Source organism: Theobroma cacao, chromosome 1 (assembly GCF_053813885.1).
Source record: "Theobroma cacao isolate CCN51 chromosome 1, ASM5381388v1, whole genome shotgun sequence".
NCBI lineage: Eukaryota > Viridiplantae > Streptophyta > Magnoliopsida > Malvales > Malvaceae > Theobroma > Theobroma cacao.
The window spans coordinates 5,310,196-5,331,620 of record NC_142639.1 but is presented as its reverse complement, the minus strand read 5'-3'; the positions used below and the strand labels follow the sequence as shown (position 1 = coordinate 5,331,620).

The following is a 21,425-nucleotide window of genomic DNA, read 5'->3' as shown; positions in this document are numbered from 1 at the left end:
AAAAATAAGAGAGGAATGGCTATCCCATTCCTCCCAATCAAGCATGCCCTTAGGGTTCTGTAATTTCACCCGCTGGTTTTTTCCTTTTGGCAGTTGGCACTGCTAGTTTCCCCCCCAGGAAGCCACCTCTCTATCATGTAATTTACGTGCCCTGGATTGTAACAGAATTCACCCCGCCCCGAGAAAGTAAATTTGCTTTTCGTTACCCAGTCAAATATCCCAGTAATATTATACAATAAACCTAAAAAGGGATGTTATAAAATAATGTAATACTTCTTCCTAGTGTTGGAACAATCAAACTGTACTTGTTCCTGTGCTCATCAATCGCTACATTCTCAGGCACAAGTTAAATCATCTTTTTCCATCTCCAACATCCTTGTAAATTCTCTGGGCAATGGTAAGAGATGCTGCATTGCTGAAACACTAGTAATATTTACAGTGGAAAAATCATAAAAGAAAAAAGTGAAAAACTATTAACATTCAAAATCTAAACTTAAGCAGATGTTCTCAAGGCATAATATATAGTTCTCAAGAAATTTCAGAAAAACAAGTTCAAGCATAAACTAGAAGGTGATGAGAGTGGAGGTGCTAGACATGATTGAACCCATCACCATTTTGCCTAACTCTCAGCGTCAGATAAATCAATATCAATGTCCCTACACTTGACCTGAACCAAAGAAGAAACAATAAGTCAATGATCGAATGAGAAGAAAAAAAAAAAAAAAAAGAAAAAGAATCAAAAGGGCATCTCTGAGAACTGTTAGTACTAGGAAAATTTATGATTGCTTTCAACTACCATGTGCATTAGTACCAACAAGACAAGAAATGTAGCAAATCTCATTTCAATGTAGAAATATTAGAATTTATCAGGCTACAAGAGGTGGCATGATATTTGAGCTTTATGTAATGGATGACCGATGAATGGAGTTCAAAAGTGGTGAGTCTCACGTTGGACAGCATAGAAGGTGAGAACATTTAATCAAATTTCAGATGAATATCATAAATTTAGTTACTAGATGCATATTGTTTAGTAAAATCTTCATCAAGGTAAGTTGCGGCAAGGGTTGGCTACCTTATGAGTTGAGGGAAAAAAAAAGTTATAGCTGAAAATGAGGGTTCTTGGTGGTGGCTCTCATGATTTGGAGGCATTCACTGCAGAGTTCAAGTCTTTGACCAATGCACTAGACAATTGACTCCTCCATTATAAAGAGTCTAATAGATAGGTAAAGTAAAGCAAGCAGTTATATTTAATATGCCATTAAGTTAATAATATGCTCAACTTGCAAAGTAGATCAATGGACAAACAACTCTACAATAAAGTTACATCAGACTAACTAAAGAAAATTCTCAAAATGCAGTTAAGCTTCAACTGAACTATCACATACTTATTTTATTATCTTTCACGTCTTGCATCACTGCTCTCCATTTTTTATCTCCCTAACATCCTAAACCTACTTGTTCCATGCAATATTTCCCCCTTAGATATCAACTTGTCCACAAATTCTTCTCATTTTTGGATATCCTCACTGGCTCCAAATAGTCAACAATTACACAATCTTTTCATTCCTCAATCGCATTAGATTTGGAATATGTGCTAATTTTACTTTCTTAAGAATTTTATAATGACCTTGGCCATCATAAAAATTTAAGATTGTAAACTTTTAATCAGACTTTGACTTCTTAATCAAAATATATCTGCATCAAGTCAACATACAAGATAGAACCATAGTGTTGATGTCTGGGCTTAATACTAATGTGGGTTATTTTAAGATGCTAACAGTAATTCAAATCTATTCTCTTACTAAATGGAAGTATCAATTAGAAAATACAAGGCCTGCTGAAAAACTTGTAGTTTAGAAACAAACAGGTTGTTTGCTAGGAATTCCAGAGCTTACAAGATTGAGAAAAGGAGGACTATTTTCCTTGAATCAAAGGATGCGGCCCGTTTATATCTTCTCCATCTGTTCGTTGGTGCATCATGAACCCTCTCAGTTGATGATTTGTCTGTTCAAGTAGAACTCAGTTTTAAATTGAAAACACATTCTACATGGCAATAAGTCAAGGGTACCGTATGGAATGAAGAATCAAATGTGCAATATACATAACCTAAAGAGAACTAGACAGCTTGTAGATGTGAAACCTCAGAGAAAAGGTAGCAGACAATTCCAAGAACAATTACAAACAAATCCAATCAGATAGCTAAACCAAAGTTTAGGGATCAGGAAAAATATTTAAACAGAGTTCAATCTTTGAATTCTTCAGAGCCCAAAAATGAAGTTACAGTTTTCACATAGAATTCTCAAGTATCAGTGACAGGCCCATTCAGCCGTCTGTATTTTGTGCATTTGATATCAATTATCATGTCACTGGAATTACATATGTCAAATGAAGTTCTTTTGTCAACTTTAATCTTCTTTAGGCCAATGTTTAGGCCTGTAGGCAGTGGGCTGGAAGAAGATAACATGTTTGATCCTGAATTGCCTTTGACAGCTTGGAACTAGCAAATAAATTCTCTTATTTTAGATGTTTTCTTGTTTATTGTTCAAAAGAAACTGCCAAACATATCTTATGCTAAAGCATGTAATTATGATTAAATCATGGAAACAGAAAATGAATCCATAGCTTATGGGACATAGGGAGATTATCGTTCAAACAAGTATAAAAATACATACATATATAAAATATAAACATATATAGGTAATAGAATATGATTATAGACCTCTCTCGGACTGAGTTTTAGTGGAATTAACTCATTATTAAATCAAAGCTGAGTGAACTCTCACCTACTAAGCTTGCTTGTCTCTGCAACAGCTTCTGCAAATGCTGTAAGTCATTGAGATCTAACATAAGAATCAGAGTGAAATAAAAAGAGATATGCTAACACTCACAGGAAATAATCAGCAATGCTTTGATGATTAAATATTTAAATTTGGTATATTTCACACTATACATTAGATCTGCATTTCAATGAGTGTTCCCTTTCAAAAGGAGACAATTTTTCTAATAGCTACATGATATACAGGTAGGTGAATGGTACTTACTGTCACTACACCTTCGCTTTTTGTATTTCCAACAGTTTCATTACTGGATTTAAGTATGTCAGAATTCTCTTTCTCAATGTTTATATCCAGAATGCAAGATGAATAGTCATCTTCAGTATCCACTTTCAAATCGATGCAGTTCTGGCAACTCAATTGCGCATCCAAACACATCTGGTTTTTAGATGAAAAAGGAACTTCTAAAAGGCTCAAAAAAGTTAACTGTGGTGTGCATTTTGGGCTCGTGTTTCCTTCCTCAGGCAACACAGAAATGCTATAGACATCCTGGCCCTGCACAAAGGAACTGACAAATAAACAGAAGTATAGAGAGATTAAACAGAACAACTCAAATAACTCCCCAATTCTCATTTTGAAGCAATTTATTTTGACGAAAGAACAAAACATTTGAACCAACCTTTAAATAGAGATTATTGGGATCAGAAATATTGTTTAGAAAGAATCAAGTCTAGAAATTACAAAAATAGAAGCCAAAAATGAAATGTAAGACAAAAAGAGGAATCCAAACTTAAGCCTTAAATCTCGCAGGATGAGACAGATTTGAACTGTTCAACACATGTTCCATCATGAGGTTATCTCAATGGACTAGCAGCTGTGTACACTTTATCTGAGTTCCAGTTTACATGAATTTTCACTTCTAGTAATGAACTGATATGATTGAAAGAAAACAGAGGAGGAAGAGAGAGGGTTTGAAGAGATCACGCTGATGCCTTAAGAGATTGAGCATTAACTCAAAGCCAAAATGCAGGTTTTTTAAAAAGTATTTACCTTTAATTTTACTGGAGAAACTGATTCTCAAGCAGTACCAAATTTACTAAGCAAGTCTTTTTAGTCTATCAATCAAAAGGTTACACAGCTAAGAACAGGTTATAAGAGTGTATTAGGAGATACTAACATGTGACTGGCATTTTTGCAGGTGTATGCCTGTCATTTTAGAGCAAATATAATATCAATAACAGCTTGAATTTCCTTAACAACAATGCAGGCTGCTAAAGAAGGATGTGACTGGTTAAGTGTATTTTAGATTATTCAATTGAGCAAGTCAATTTTAAAACATCCCTCTCAGACCATGCGGATACAATTGATTTTATTGGGGAGGAAAAAATGACTGCAGCAGATTCCTAATGGACTTACATTTGAAGTCTTTAAGCTGCATTTTTCTCTTACTGGAAATGAAGTCTCCTCGATTAGAATAGGCAAGACATCTGAAAACTCAATAAAAGGAATTCATTAAACTATCAAACTGAGGAAATTGGATAATTCGGTATCTGACTCAAATAGTTACCGAGAGAACAATGCTGGTGGGTCTCATCAAAGCTAGGTTTAATCAACTCAAAGCATGAGATGTTGACTGGTAAATTGGTGCTTCCGTCCACCATCCCTGGTAAGAATGGTTTTTCCTGGAAGTAAATTACCCGTTAAAACAAAGCATGCAAAACAAACTGATAAAGAAAGCTACAAAGATGACATAGCAAAGAAGAAAGACAACTAAAAGCACAAGTGGGTATCAATAAATTGTAATACTGAAGCTTTTGAAATTCAATTCTAAGTCAAGCCTGTGGTTTCGAATTTTCTTCAGACTCATAGTGGATGACATTAACATTAGAATTTAAAGGAAAAAACAAATCAGATTTACCAATTTAGAGAGATGATGAATTTTTTTCTTTTCTTTTTTCAATATGAAGAAAAGAAATCAACATAACTAGAATCTTAAATAGGAATTAGGCAATGCAAAAAAATTTTGGGTCATCATTGCCATAGTTAAAAAAATAAAATGCTATTCCATTTGGCCAATAAACTGAAGAAAATTGCAAGAAATTGAAGTGAATATATCTTCCTTTTCCTACAATTTCTCAGCTACCAAACGTAAAATTCATATTTTTTTTAAATAATAGATGCAGTGGAACATAGACTAGATCATAACGGCCATGAAATATCAGCTAATCATATGCCATTGTAAGCAAATTCCACTCCCCAAAAAGAAACAAAAATGAATGAATGAAATGTAATTCCCTCTAGTTCCCAAGAAAACGCGAAAATGCAAGAAATTTGAAGTGAAAAATCCTTCCTCTTTCCCCACATTTTCTCAGGCGGCAAATCTAGCAAACACTTCAATTTCACAAAATCAAAGAAACTTGACACTTGATCCAAAATTAGAAATTTTTATTTCCATAAAACGGCTCCAATTTCACAAAAGAAACAGAAAAGAATCTAAGACTTACACATTCAACAAAATCAAGAACTTCTGATAAAAAAAATCTCACCTGCTCGATCGATTTAGCGGCCATTGGAGAAAAAATTAGCAGAGAGAATTTCTTTTTTAGAAAATCTCAGAATATTTCACAAATGCATTTGATTTAATTTGTTTTCTTCGAAGTTGCTCTCAATTTATAATGGTCGTTATTTTATATAGTAGTATGAAAGAAAGAGAAAAGAAAAATATGAACGTTAAAGTGCTACTAAATCGGAGGAGACTGGAGGGTGGCGCGATTCGCCAGATAAAAGGCTCGTGATTACGACTTACGACGACAAGGACAAATCTCCCTTCCCTGCTCTTCTTTTTGTTTTGACGTAAATGCCCTTCTCTTCTTTCCCTTCTTTAATTTCTCTCTTTTCTTCCCCTTTTTATCCGTTCTTTTAGGAATTAGGAGTGTTGATCATTTCGTCACTTCAACTGCGTTTTTCTCGAGTTTGCGGGTTTAGAATCAAGATAAAGCGGAATTCTTGATAAGATTTTAATATTTTGAATTATTTAATTAAGATAAAAATATTATCTTCCTTAGATATATAATAATTGAAAAAAAAAACGAGAAATAAATCTTCATAAAGTAGGATTAGAATAAAAACCTTTATCAAGAATCTCATACCTCTATCTTATCTTGATACGTAACATAATCCCATATATTTGAAACTATGAAAAAGTCAATAGTTACCCATTAAATCAGAAAAGAGTTTATGCATGCTTTAGTAGAGGTTGATACTTTTTTGAGCGATATGTTAGAAAATAGAAACATTGCCCCATGCCCCAACCCTCCCAGGCCACCCTTGCGGTACTACTACCACTAAAAAGTTGTCGGTTCAAACACTTTTAAAACATTGATCTATCACTTATAATTTTGATATCTAAGTGATAGAAATGTTAGCAAACAAAAATTCCACTAATAGATAACATTTATATACCAATTTAACTTAGAAGTGCAATTTTACAATCCAAAAAAAAAAACAAAAGAGAGAACTAATAAATCATTTCAAACGTCACACTTAAATGCCAACTAAAAAAAGATAAATTCAAGGAGTAAATGCCAACCAAAACTACGGATCAACATTTTGTAGCCATAATTTTCTATTCCAACTACCATGCAAATCCAAGGTCTTGTTCTATGGGTCCATGACAACTCAACATTAGAGTATGAACTAACGTGGATAATATAAAAAAATATATACGTTTAAAAACTAAAAAAATAAATAATATTAAAAGATTGGGAGATTAAGGATTGTGGTGGATGTGGAGGGCAAGATGAGAAACAGAAAATCTTGAGTGGGGTGACTAATAAAATAGGTACGGGACTTGTCTGGTTGTCTGAATAAGCTAAGGCTGCACGTGAAGGTAAAAAGGGTTTTGATATTTGATGCCACAGATAACGAGACAAAAGTCAATCAAATGAGATTCACGGGTCATTTTGCAGTGTTTAGCCAGCACCCCCCGCTGCCCATGCCCTGCCTGTGGGTGTTTCCTGGGAGATCCTATTTGATCTTGCTGTCTTGTCCCAAAATAAAAATAAAAGATCTTGGTTTTTTTTCTAATTATTATTATTTGATGTATAATTGGTCCCTTGGTGTTGTCATTTTAGAACCAATCCCTTGAAAGTTCCAATTGCAGGAAATAATTGTCAATTGGCCATGAACAATTATCATAAATAAGAAAAGCAAGATGATAAGGAGTACAAAAAATCCAACAGATATATAAATTTTTTATTATTAAAACTATATTATTCATTATTTTTAATTTTCATTGCTTTTAATTTCCAACAGATAAAATGTGGTTTTGCATTTCTTTTATTTTTTTTAAAAGACTTTGCATATTTTTTATTAAATTTAAATCATGCATGTGTGATACAATATATATATGTAATTAGATCTTTAATTAAATTCCATTTTATTCTTCTTTTAGCTGTTAAAAGTTAAATAAAGTTGAAATGGCATACATGTTACTACATGTTCTGATAGATGAATGTTAACAATTTTGAATGTAGCATTATTCGTAGAATGTCGTTGTCGCTAGCCTCCCTTGAGTCTCTATAGCCAAGAAGAAAACAGAAAGTGTCCAAGGCAAATCCTTTGTGCCTATAACCTATTCCTCCAAGCAAGCGATTAAGCTAAAGAACAATTGAACATATGCTTGCATGACATTTGTCTTGCTATAACACGTGTGGATCTTTTATCGTTTCACGTTTATAACATCTAGTGCATCAAGTAACCAAATACAGATAAAATGGTACTTAAAACAATTGTAGCACACTAATTCTTAATTCTTATAAATTATTTTTTGCTCTCTCGAACCAGCATTCTCTCATTAGGTGGACCTCAACAAATGGAATGAATAAAAAGCTTTTAAGACTGAACAACATAGAATTATGATAATTAATTCGAACGTTTTTAACAATATTTGATTCATGATGTAAGATTTTCTCTTAAGGGCATAACGTAAGATAGTTTTTACTATGCAATTAAACTTTGAAATTAAGTGATAACGTTTTTGTTAGTGAGAACTTATAATACTTTTCTTGGAGTAGAAATTGTCAGTTATTCAAAAATAATTTATAAATTATAATGCTTTTCTTTTTAAAAATTTCCGTAATTTCTAACATTTGAAGTTAAATAATGTTATTTTATCAAATAATTGGATAGTTTGATTAGTCATAATTGATATTGAGATAAGAAATACAAAGGAACTTATTTCTTACAGCCTTTTAACAAGCTTATAATATTAAGCAATTCTTCTTCCTCCTCTCTAAAGGGAAGGGGAACCCTTGGCCAAACCTTCGGTTCCACAACTTCTATTTATTACGGTTAGATTTGCATGTCGGCATAAAGTTGGTAAATAATGCAATAATAAATCAAAAATAGGATCCCTGATCCATACTCTCTTTGCTGAGAACCTTGGCTGGAATTGCAGCACCCAAAAATACCCGGATGCTTTCATTGAAGAACAATAACTTTTGGTGGGTTTACACGTGTTGTTCTTGTCAGGGATAAACAGTGTATTTTGATTTTCCTTTTCCTTCAATAAGGGGTTCCCCAGGAAATTGAGTTCCTACCCAACTTGACGGCTATTTAAAAAGTGGACTTGCTATTAGATTTTTACATAGACAATCAAATTTACGGTTGATATAGAATGAGGTATCGAATGATATTCAGTGATCGGATAACGTAATTATATGACTTTGTACAAAATACAAAATTACCTATGATAGACTTATTTTTTTCTTCTTTGATCAAAAGTTAAAATTCAAAACAAAAAAAAAATATTTTTTTACAATACAATCATATAAATATATTTTCAACATTTTGAAGGTTGAGATAAATATCTATTTTCAATATTTTAAAATGTGAAATAATTAATTCTGCAAGGTGCGTGATGTTCAACCATGAAATTCATTTAAAAGGAGACTTAACTTAAAATGATAGTAAGATATAGACATATACTTAGCTTTTTCTTTTTCGTATTTTTTTTGGAAACGCGAAGAACATTGTGGAAGGAGTACAAATATGCATTGAAAAGTCTCCACTTAAAGATGGGTGGAAACTTTCAGCAGCAAATACAGCCCCCCATTTAAACAAAAAAGACCAGGCTCCAGTCAAAACACAAAAACGACCCCTGATAGAATCTAACTTTTAAGCTATCAGCTAGCCTTTCGAAGAAACAAAGTTAATTCAAGCAACTCTTAACTTTTTTAAGAAAAATCAAACATTTAAGACCACAAAAATAATTAATATATAAATCATTCCATAGGCATAACAAAAACTAGATATAAGATACACTACAAGAAAACAGGTTTTTTTCGATGAAAAATATTCTGTTAGAAATTTTCGTTAACGGATTTTCAACGAAATTTTAACAAAAATTCATTGAAAATTTTTAACGAATTTTCAACAAAATTTTAACAAAAATTCTAATTAATTTTTCCGATGGATTTTCGACGAATCCGTTGGAAAAATTTTTTACGACCAAAAAAATTTCAGCCACTACATTTTCATACAGAATTTCTGTCAAACCCTGCTTTGTAAAATAATTATAATATCATTTACATGCTCAATAGAATGTTTGCATATTTAAGAAGTTCAAAGAATCGTTAAAAGACGATATTACCCCTAATTGTATCATTAAGTCGATTAAGCCTTGAACTAGTTCAAATAGGAATTTTAAGGTGAAATTAAGAGTTTCACAGTTCAGGGATGACTCAAAACGGTAATTAGGAGTTCGATGATCAATTCGGAGTCAAAACGAAATTTTCACTATCTATGGGCAAAATTGTAATTTTTCCACTCATGGACAAAATTTGAGATTTTGAGAGAATTCAGATCACATTTGACAAATTGGAGAATGGTATGAGTATAAGGGATGAAAAATATGTTTATGGGCAATTTTTCAATTTTTGGGGTAAAAATATAATTTTTCACTTTATCGGGGTAAAAGTGTAATTTTTAAAAATTTGCTTCACCAAAACTTTGGAAAAATCTAGAAATTTCATGGAAGACATGGATAAGTGAAGAGGATTGAGTGGTAGAAAAAGAAAGTAAAAAAGATGGCTAGAAAAAAATAAAATAATAAAATATTCAAAAGATAAATAAAATAATAATATTTTATTAAGCCTATTAAAAAGGCTTGAAAATTCCAGAATTCTTCATTGGGATGGTCAGCCAGAACCAGCAGGAGAGAGAGAGAAATAGAAACAAACCCTAGAGTGAGAAAATTCAAAGAAAAAGTGTGATTTTTCAAGGAATCAAGTGTTTAAAGGTATGATTTTTCAAGGTTAGCTTAAGATTTATCATTTCCATGCATTTCTCATCATTTTTCATGGTTGAATCATGTGATTTGAGGATGAATTCAATTCTGAAAAAATGGGTTAGGAGAGAGAAACTTGTTAGATTAATTTGATTTTAAGTTATGTTAGTGTTTTAAGTTAGTTTAGCATATTTAGGAACAAAACAACAAGAAAAGAATTTATTTTCCTCCATTACCATTATTGGTCGAATTTTCTAGGGGAATATTGGCTGATGATCTTGATGTTTATTTGAGGAATTATGATGAATAATGATGAATTATGAGTCTAGAAAAATAATGAGAATTTTCGGAGCAAAAATACGAATTTTTACCCATTAGGAGTATTTTCGTAATTTGCTATCGGGACTGATAATTTGCATCACACTGAGGGACATTAAGTCAATTTGGGTGCAATTGAGGTATAGAAACTGAAAAAAATTAATTTGAGATTAAATTGGACGCGTTAGTAATTTAATTGGGTAATAGGTCGAATTAGGTTAGCACCGCATTTAAGCGGTAGTCGGATAAGTTGCATGTCATATCATGCATATATACCGAGCCTGAATTGATTTTATAATGGTCAAGCATTGATGTGGTGAATTATGTATTGTACATTGTGGATAGGTGGTGAGCAAATTACACTGGTAAAAGTACAAAAATTGTGCTTGAAGACTGGGATTAGGAGTACGTCGACTCCTAAAACTGTGAGTGGACAATTTATCGTCTTAAATATCTAGAGTAATTATACTTGTTTAATGCTTTTATTGAATGTTGAGCTTAAATTATAAAATATTATGTTTTTCAATTAAAATATTTTTTAATAAAAATGAAATTTATACTGGTTTTGAAATCATATATTGTTTTGGAAAAATTCAGTATATGGAGACTGTGTCGAAATTTATGATTTTATATGTTATTGAAATTGGGGCTTATGACACTATGGTAGCATGATGGCTAAATTTTTGGGGTTGGCATGAAATATATGAATAGTTTTAGATTGGTCTCGGTCGACTGGATTACATTTTATTCGCCATATTATGCTACTGGAATTTTTATGGGTCTGGTGGTATACTAAACGGTCACTGCAGTGGTGGGGGTTTCCGTGAACTGCTTATGAGAGGGGCACGGTAACTCAATTATATACTTACCTCCGGGGGGAGATGTTCGGTGAAGTATCTCCTGAGGTATGATTTGAGTGCACCTCACATTTGGGCCACCACGTGAGAGTGAGACTCAGCCAACGCCAAGGAACGGCTGTGTGTCAGATGTGAAAACATGTTTATGGGTATGGGTCATTGAACAGCCTTGGCGGTCTCAGTGGGATACCTTGACGAAGGTACCCGCGAGAATGATATTGGCAAGGACCAAGTTTAAGAAATTCATAAGTCAGGGAAATTTTGATGAAAAAGAATTGTTTGGTATAGATCGAAACGAATTTTGCGTTATGAACATTATTGAAATATAACGTTTTTTTTTTATATTGTCTCCATCTACTCGGCTTTAGATGCTTTTGATGGTAATTGTTTACTCACTGGGATTATTTAATCTCACCCCTCTTCCTATCCATTTTTCAGGCTCATGACAGTTTGTTGATAGTTGATTAAGACAAGAATTAATCTCGAAGTTGCATCATAGGAAGTAAGGGTTCGTAGCTCTACACTTTCTTGGTTAGTTGGGGGCCCACGTGTCACTGTAAAGGAAATTTCATACTTTAATTATCTTTATTACCATATGAATAAATTTATTTTACTCTGACGTTACAAAAATTATTTTAGGATGACTTTGAAAATATTGTGTTTTAAAAAAATAGAATATTCTATTTAATGTTTTTATTATATTCAAATAGCTATAATTTTACTTTAAACGAATGTTTTAGACTTCAAAATTTAATTTAAATCATGAAATACGTGTTTCCACTTACATATTACATTTTTACGGATTTCAAAATTTAAAAAAAAATAACGAAAATGCCCCTGTGAGCTAGAAAATAATATTTTATTGTTTTGAGTTGGAACCAACTTATGTTTTCTTGAAATGCGAGATTTAATAACTGTCGCTCACCGGGGAGATGCGGAAGTTGATGCTAAGCCTTGCGGGGTTTCGATCGGCATTCGGGGTAATGAGTGCTTATCGGGACGTCGCGGCGGTTGTCACTGGCTCGATGAGAGTTCCGGGTCGTGACAATTTCCAACGGATTTTCATTAAAATTTTCTAACGAAAAAATTTTCATTGAAAATCTATCGAAAAGTTTAAGGACTCAAAAAATTTTGAAACCCAATAAAGTTTCCAACAGAATTTTCTGTTGGAAAAAGTTATTACCAATGGAAATTTCCAATGGAAGATTCCATTGGAAAATTCTGTTAGTAATAATATTATTTTAATTCTTTTTCTTAAAATATCTTATACTTTTTATAAATTTTATTAATCTTTTATAAAAAATAGATATTAACAAATACATACATATTGAAGTTTATAATATTTAAAAGTTTAAGTATGTTTTTCTTTGATTAATTTTGTACATTTTTTAAAACTTTATTGAATCATACATTATTAATTAATTTTATAACATTAAAAAATTTATTAAAAGAACAAAATAAATTTGTTAATTTTATAAAAATACATGATAAGATATAATAATCAATTAAACAAAAAATAATAATACTTTATGTACGTTTTAATTGTAATTAGTTAATATATATAAATTAAGAAGATAGATTTATAATAAACTTATTAATATAATATATTTAAAATATATTAATTTATTATATCTATGTATACAAATTAGAATCATAGCTAGATAATATATATATATATATATATATATATATATATATATATATATATATATATAATCTGTTGTATTAATATGAAAGTACAAGTTATATTCTTTAATTGACATAACTTTATAAGTTAATATATATATATATATATATGTATGTATATGAGATATTAAAACATCTTCCATATATATATATTAATATGTTTTATATATAAGCTTATAGTAAATATCATTTATACGATTACAGTTATTAATTTTATTAGTTATTATCATACTTTTTATAAATTTATATTGATAATTAATTATACAAATTTTGTAATATATATCAATGTATAACATATAATTTGTGTCATAAATATATATATATAATAAATTTAGTAATATAACATTCTGTTTTATATTGAGTAATATTAAAAAAATTAATTCATTAATAAAATTTAAAATATTCAAATTTGTGATAGGGTAAAAACTTGAACCTCTGACCAGATGTTAACCAATTCTACCACCCACCCAAACTGTTTTGAAAGCTCCCCAACTTAATTTCAAAAGACACCAAACCGATATAAGTCAAATAAAAATCCTTACCATCTGTGCCACTCAGTTTCTCAAATCCTCAACTTTGCTTCCCTTTCTTCTGTTGACCAAACCCTACAGAGAGAGCAACAAAAATAAAAAAAGCCTTAGTTTTTTCTAACAACCAAATCGCAACTTTCTATCAAAAAACAAAAAAACCCAAAAAATAAAAAAATACACCATTTAAAAATGAGAGAAACGAAGTGGTTTGGGGATTTCTTGGTTTGGGTTTCTAGAATTAGATTTTTATTTTTTTATTTATTGGTTGAAGTTTAGAGGGGAAAAGTTTAAGGAGTTGTTGCCACTGGTTTAGGGGAGAAATAGAGGGTTGAGCGACGCTGGTAGAAGTGAGAAAGGGAGAAAGGTTTCGGCGTCAGTAAAGGGGAGAGTTTTTTGGCTTAGGTGCATCGCCGGTATGAGAGAGAGGGAGGATTTGGGTTGCTGCCGGTTAGGTAGAAAGGCCAAAGAGTGAGCTTTTTAATGAGGAAAAAAAGCTAGTGAAAGAGCAGAGTAAAAAAGAGCTAATGAGAAAGGGGTGAGCAGCAAAAGAAAGAAAAAAAAAAGAGAAAAAAAGAAGAGAAAAAGAAAAAAAAAGGCTCTAAACGACGTCGTATTAGCTAGAGAAGGAAAGGCTTCTTCTTTTCCCTCCCACGGTACAATCGGCAGAGGAAGCATGGTGAGCTGAGGATACGGGCTTGGGTGCTGCCAAATAGATCAATCATTTTGGGTTAGTATTCAAGCCCAAACAAGGTAAAATCCTTTCTCTTATTTGTTATATGAACTTGTTAGTTGGCTCAGTATTGTGTTGAGGAGCATTGTAGGTATAAGATAATTAAGAAAGAAAGTTAAAAGTTTTATCATGATTAAAAATATAAAAAATTACAAATAGGCAATAAATAAATGTTTGTTTTTAGATAAGTAAATAAGTATGTGAATAATGGTGACCGATTTAGGTAGAAAGTTGTAAAAAAAATAATAAAAAAATAAAAACAGCAAGTATAGATGGATGAAAAATATAATGAATAATAAAATATTTAGTTTTAAGAAGGGTTGGGTTAAGTAAAATAGATTAAAATATATTTGCTCATAAGAAAATATATACTTGAAGACGACGATTGTGAAACTTTTAGTGATGATAGTGATAATAATGAAGAACATGAGTTTGCTTATTCTAAAAGTGATTGATGATGGCAGGCATATATGATATTGGTTTTTTTTTTTTTGTTACATAGTTATTTAACTTAAATTTTATAATATTAAAAGATATTGACATGATATAAAATTATAACGGAAAGTTTATATTTATAAATGTTGAAATTAATACTATATAATTGCAACTTTAATTGTACAAATGAATAATCATACTTGTCATTGTTGTAAATTGATGATTTTTATACTTTAATTCAATTTTATTGAAATATAATTTGTGTTTGAATTTTTACAAAAAAATATTGAAGGAACGATGGTTAAAAGGAAGCATTCAAAATCGAGACCTAGATCAACAAATGCCTCTGGAAGTCACCTAGCTTACAAATCCTAGTGCGTTTGCTGATCTATCCATTCAATGACAGATGCAGCAGGAGTATAATGATGTGCCCTCTGAGACACATTCTTTGTTGGGTGCATTTGCAGAGCAAGTAGAAAATGAAACATCTACTCACAATTCTCGTAGATCCCCATCTATTGATTTAGGTGCAAGTGTAGATGACACATCCTCAAGGTTAAGGGGTAGAGGGCTTAATGTAGGATTACAGACTCTTGTAGATCTATCTGACAGATTGCGTATAAATTCTATTGGGGAGAGGTATGTTATCTTGTTATATTTGTTATAAATTTTAATACATAAAAATTTTCTTTTATATTCTACAAGTACTTTTTTTGAGCGATGGAGAGGAAAAAGTGGTATTTATTTTGTTCAATGCAACTCAGTATCCCTATACAGATAGTTACTATGAAGTAGATTTAGTCAATGAGAGTAAAAGTAAGCCTATTCCACCACCTTCAACAACACAGGCACCAACTCTTGAGACAAAACACCACCACTTTTCAGCTATCTTGATTTTGTGGTTGGACAGCGAGTAATATTTTTTGATTCACAACTTTATCTTTTGCCATGGAATCTTAGACCATATTGGGGGAACACCTTTAAGGTGGTAAATATTCATCCTTATGATGTTATTGAGATTTATAATGGATTTATCGGACCAGTCAAGGTTAATAAAAAAAGTCTCTAGCCATATAAAGTAGTGCAGAAGGGGGTACCATAGTCAAGCTAGTGATTATAAAAAAGCGCTTCTTGAAAGGCAACCCAATTTTTTTCCTAGGTGTAATTGGCTACCTATTGACTCGATTCTAATCGACGAGATATTAAATTAATTTTAGATCTGTCGAAAAAACGTTAAACTTGTCTACGATTTTTAAAGTTGGGTTTGAGAGTACGATTACGCACAAAAAAAGATTAGCACCCACGTAACACCCGTTCCACGAACGGTACCACTTAACTATAGGTTATCCTATTTGAACCTTAATTATTTAATTTATTTCATTGTGTTCCCTTAATTATCATTTTTTTTTACCCTCTATTTTGTTAGCAAATTAAAATATTTTATTTGATTTTACGGGTGTGACGTGCACATGATGTGTTCGAGAAATGCATGGCATAAAATACAAATAATGTCAAACGAAAACCTTTCATTAAGGATATATCTCGGATCTGCCCATCATACTGGTGTGATTCGATAATATTCTCTCACCTAAGGAATTATCCAAAAAACTTACCTTCGCAAATTAAATGAATAGATCTCATCCTTGGGGTAATCATTCGTGTTTTTAGAAAAAATAGCATTTTCGTAAATTCAGACTATTACGAGCATAAGCCTCTTATTAAAGATATTCTTCACGCTCTCCCGTCGTACTGGTGGGACCTGGAAGTATCTCTTCACCTAAGAAATTTCTCGAAAAAATCTCGCCTTCGCAAGATCCTTCGAAAACTCCAATCATCGGAGCTTATACTTGTGTACATAAAATATCTACATGCCATGACATTTAACGATACAATAGTGATGTGTCATGTGCCTACGAAGTTTAATATTTGTTTCTTATCTTAAAAAAATATTATGTTTCTTTGTATGCATATATATATATATATATATATATATCATGAATATATATTTTGTATTTACTTATAGTTCTTATATAACCATTTTATTTCATTATGTATTTTTGCAATGTGAATATTTATTTATTTTGCTATATAAACTTCCCCAAAAATCATTTTTTAACCCAATATTTTTATTCCATAATCATTATTATTTGCGTATATATGTTTTTTATAAATTTATGTATATAATTTTTTTATGATTATATAAATATGCCTTTATATTTTAGCCATACTCATTATTATGATGAGTTTATTTTTTTTAATTTTGATTTTTATTAATTATTTATCATCATGAATTTCATTATTTTATATAATCCTATATTCTGTTAAAAAACCTCATATATATTTTTTATGCATCTCATTTTTTATATTTATTATTATTATTGTTTATATTTATTATTATTAGTATTTCCTTATTTCTTTTGTTTTTATATTTTGACTAGTTAATAATTAAGTATATGTAATTTTTATTTATTTAGGATTAGAAATATCAAAATTTAAAATTAAACCATCTTATCGTACTGGTGGAGTCTTAATTTAAATCTCGATCCTATAAAAAGTTTATTCGAAATTACAACTTCTCGCGTTTTAAATAAACATCCCATCATTGGTGCAACTTATATATTATCCCCGTGATTAACATTGAAGTACTTTGAGATCCGATTTACATTCTTTCCTATTATTAATGTTGATCCTAAATATACATTTTATTATTATAATTATTATTTTCCTTACCTCACCATTTTTAACACTTGACAACAAATGTCTACTTTTCCTTTTTTTTTTTTTTTACTAATCATTTGTTTATTCCTATATCAATTTTTTTTACTTTAGCTAAATCTATTACAATAACTATATTTTCTCTAGACATGTACTCTTTATTTACATACACATATATATACACACACACACTTCACTTACCTAACTCCATATATTTTTATAAATACATATTCATTTAAACATATTTAAAACATTTTTGTTATTTTATGCTATTATTATTATTTTTATATTCTTCTATTTGTTTTAATTTCCAAACCATAAAATATCATCTAAAAATTTTTAAAATATTATGCTAAAGTAATTTAAATTCACTCTATATCATCAAATAATAAATTTTTAACCAAATAAAATGGATTAGACCCAAATGACCCAAATCACAACTAATCCACAAACATAAGGAGGAAGGTTTTACCTCTTTGGGCTATGACTTGCCCAGGTTAAACAACCTACAAGAAGACACCAAACTTGCAACACCAGCCCACCAAGCTTCAAACAAAATGCACTGTTTGGTGCTTTGCACAACGTGTGAATTTTGTGGGGAAGGACATTCCAATGACAATTGTCCCATCTATTATGGGTTTTGTTAATTTGTTGGAAATAGGCAACATAACAATCCCTATTCCAACACTTATAATCCTGGTTGGAGGAATCATTCTAATTTTTCATGAAATAACAACCAAGGGTCTTCATCAATGGCTAAGTCGAACTTTCCCCCTGGATTTCCATCTGAAGCCTTTATGCCAGAGAAAAAGCCTTCGATGGAGGATATGATCATGCAATTCATGACAAAGACTGATGCATTCATAACAAAGACTGATGCCTTCATTCAAAATCAAACAACTTCAATTAGAAATCTTGAGATACAAATGGGCCGACTTGCCAGTGCTTTAAATTCTAGACCTCAAGGTACCTTACCAAGTGATGTTGAACCCAGTCCAAAAAAAGAAGGTAAGGAACATTATATGGCAATCACTCTCCGCAATGAAAAATAGGTACGTAAAGAGGTAACTAATCAAGTATTAAATCCTGAGACTTTAATTCAATATGATGAGAAAGAAATTAAAAAAGATGCTGAAAAAGATATTGTGGTTGAAAAATCTGCTGAAAATTCAAAGAAAAATCAAAATATGCTCCCACACTTCCACCACCTTTTCCTCAATGTTTTCAAAAGCAAAAACTTGACAAATAATTTTAGAGATTTCTTGAGGTATTTAAAAAATTGCATATTAATATTCTTTTTACTGAAGCTTTAGAACAAATGCTAAGTTATCTTAAATTCTTGAACGACATGCTGACCAAAAAGAGGAAATTGGAAGAGTTTGAGACAGTTGCACTTACTGAAGAGTGTAGTGCTATAATCCAGAATAAGCTTCCATCAAAGCTTAAAGATACATGGAGTTTTTCTATTCCTTGCACTATTGGTAGTTTTAAAATTTTTAAAGCTTTATGTGATTTAAGTGCTAGTGTTTCAATAATACCTTTGTCTATTGCCAGAAAACTTGGATTTCAAGAGATACAACCTACTATAGTTACCTTGCAATTAGCAGACAGAATAATCAAGCACCCAGTTGGGATTATAGAGGATGTTTTGCTTAAAGTTGGGCATTTATACATTCTAGTGGACTTCATTGTGCTTGAGATTGAAGATGATGTTAAAATTCCTCTTATTTTGGAAAGATCATTCTTAGCTACAGCTGGAGCAATTATTGATGTGAAGAATGGCAAAATAACTTTAAGAATTAAGGAAGAGGAAGTGATATTTAATTTGTTCAATGCAACTAGTATCCCTATACAGATAGAATCTTAGACCATATTGGGGGAACAAGTTTAAGGTGGTAAAGATTCATCTTTATGATATTATCGAGATTTATAGTAGACTTATCGGAGCAGTCAAGGTCAATAAAGAAAATCTCGAGCAGTATAAAGTAGTGCAGAAGGGGGTATCATTGTCAAGTTAATAACTATAAAAAAAACGCTTCTTGGGAGGCAACCTAAGCACTCTAACTTACTTTATTTTTATTTATTTAATTATTAAATTAGTAACACTTTTTTTTATTTATGCATGTTCATAAAAAAATTTTAATTTTTTTTTTAAATTCAAAAAAAATCTCAAAAAAATATATTTCAAAAAAAAATTTCATGTAAAAAAATAATATTTCAAAAAAAAGTTCAAAAAAAATTTCAAAAAAAATTAAAAAAAACAAATTTGAAAAAAAATGGTAAGCTACTGCTTAGCGAGCTTCCAACAACGTGAGCCGCGGCTTCTTAAAAAAAAAAAGAGGCCATTTGGACATGGGCTACTGCTCCCACATGGGTAGCCGCCCCCCCCCCCCCCCCCCCCCCCTCTGAATTGGCAACCCACTACTCGCCATTATGTGGGTAGCCCATTAACCAAACCCAATTCCTTTTTCTTATTTGGACTACCCATTACCCAACAAAAAAAAACTTTTTCTTTATTTATTTTCTTTTCAGTTATTTTTATTTATTATTTATTTTATTTCTCTACATTATTTATTTATTTTTTGTAGTAAAAAAAAATTCCTCCAAGTGGCAATGAAGATGATAACAATAAAGAGGAGGATTAGAGCTTTTAAAAAATTCATCAAATCATCAGGAGAGTATTCTTGACATTTTCTTTATTTTTTTTAACATTGAGGATAATGTTTAGTTTAAGTTTGGGGAGGTGAATTTATTTTTCTGATGATGAATATTCTGTGAAAGTTTTAGCTCTAATTTTATTTGCATGCGTATTTATAATTAATATAGGATTAGTTGGTTAAAGAATTTATTTCTTGTTGAACCTTAGGAATCTAGAAGTAAAGTTGTGCCAATTTTTTTCAATGATTTTTTTCTTATCCAATGATGATAACTAGTTGTTTCGAATTTTTAGCCTTTGATGAATAAGGTTTTTGTTTGGATTCATGATAAATCTTTTGTTAAGTGTCATTGTTAGGATGTGATTTTCACAATTTTGAGCACTATATATTTTACTTTGAATTATTTTGTATATCTAGAGAAGGTTTATATTGATGTAAATTTTATATTATATCATGAATTCTAGAATTTGCTTGATTTTATCTTGAGGTGAAATTCTATGCAATACTTAGTTAGGGATATGATTTAGGTCATCTTTGGACCGTTTGAGCCTAAAAAGTCAATCTTATTAAATCTTTATCCCTAGTATACCCCTTTTGAGCCTAATTTCTCTTTTCTTTGTTTAACTACATAATAATTGAGTTTAACCTTAAAATTAAATTTCAATTTTGCAACCCTCACTCCTAAGCATGTATATTGTTTTAAGAAATATAAATTGAGCTAAATGTTGAAAAAAGTGGAAAGGTGACGTTGATGAAAAAAAAAAGTTCAAAATATGCAAAGTTACCCCACTACCTGCAATGCAAAGAAAATAAGTTTAGAGGTCTGAAATTGTGAAAAAAAAAATGTGTTGAATGAAAGAAAAGTTCAAATATGAAAAAAAAAGGTGTACTAGGAGAAGAAAAATAGAGCTCTATATATATAGGTCCTATAATAATTATGTGCTTATGATGATTTAAGCCACATTAGTATCCTTTATCATACCTTGACCCTAGCCATACATTACAAGCTTTATAAAGTCCTATTGATCCCTAGCTTTGTATTGGTCTACATTAGTGTAAAGAGAGATGAAAAGTAAATCTATGAAAATCTAGTACTAATTTGAAATTTATGTTGGCATAAACTCATTCGGATGTCATGATATTTTTGGTAAAAAATTTCACACACATACAGAAATCCATTCGAGAATATGCTTGCATTAGAATTGAAACATGAATTTAAATGAGGCCTATATGTTTCATTAGGTTAATTATTAATAGACATACTTTTGAAAAAATTATAAAAAAATCATTGACTTGGTGCACGTTATCTTTAGTAATAGTAGTAGTAAGAGTAACTATATTTATGTTAATTTTCATTAAGTGAATTTGAATTTCGTAAGTTAGTTTTTTTTTTGTTTATGTTTTGCTTGAGGACTAGCAAAATCTTAAGTTTGCG

General features: G+C 30.8%; 1 protein-coding gene across 2 annotated transcripts; it reads right to left on the bottom strand.

Moving 5' to 3' along the window:
- Positions 1-383: 383 nt before the first annotated feature.
- On the bottom strand, positions 384-5,753 carry LOC18611564 (adenine deaminase). Of its 2 annotated transcripts, none has more exons than XM_007047886.3 (7): positions 5,581-5,753; positions 4,342-4,456; positions 4,191-4,261; positions 3,042-3,329; positions 2,784-2,823; positions 1,896-2,004; positions 384-667 (listed from the first exon to the last, which is right to left on the bottom strand). In XM_007047886.3, exons 2-7 carry the CDS (start codon positions 4,433-4,435, stop codon positions 589-591), a joined length of 681 nt encoding a protein of 226 aa, XP_007047948.2. In that variant the 5' UTR covers positions 4,436-4,456; positions 5,581-5,753; the 3' UTR covers positions 384-588. The 2 variants fall into 2 exon arrangements, with proteins under 2 accessions (XP_007047948.2, XP_007047947.2); XM_007047885.3 differs by lacking the exon at positions 5,581-5,753 and adding an exon at positions 5,321-5,561.
- Positions 5,754-21,425: the final 15,672 nt, after the last annotated feature.

Excerpts from the sequence above, each read along its gene's own strand:
- LOC18611564 (XM_007047885.3), bottom strand. The coding sequence starts at position 5,344 with ATGGCCGCTAAATCGATCGAGCAG. Across the intron at positions 4,262-4,341 it reads CCACCAGCATTGTTCTCTCG|ATGTCTTGCCTATTCTAATC; the intron begins GTAACTATTTGA and ends TTGAGTTTTCAG. Across the intron at positions 2,824-3,041 it reads AAAGCGAAGGTGTAGTGACA|CATTTGCAGAAGCTGTTGCA; the intron begins GTAAGTACCATT and ends AATGACTTACAG.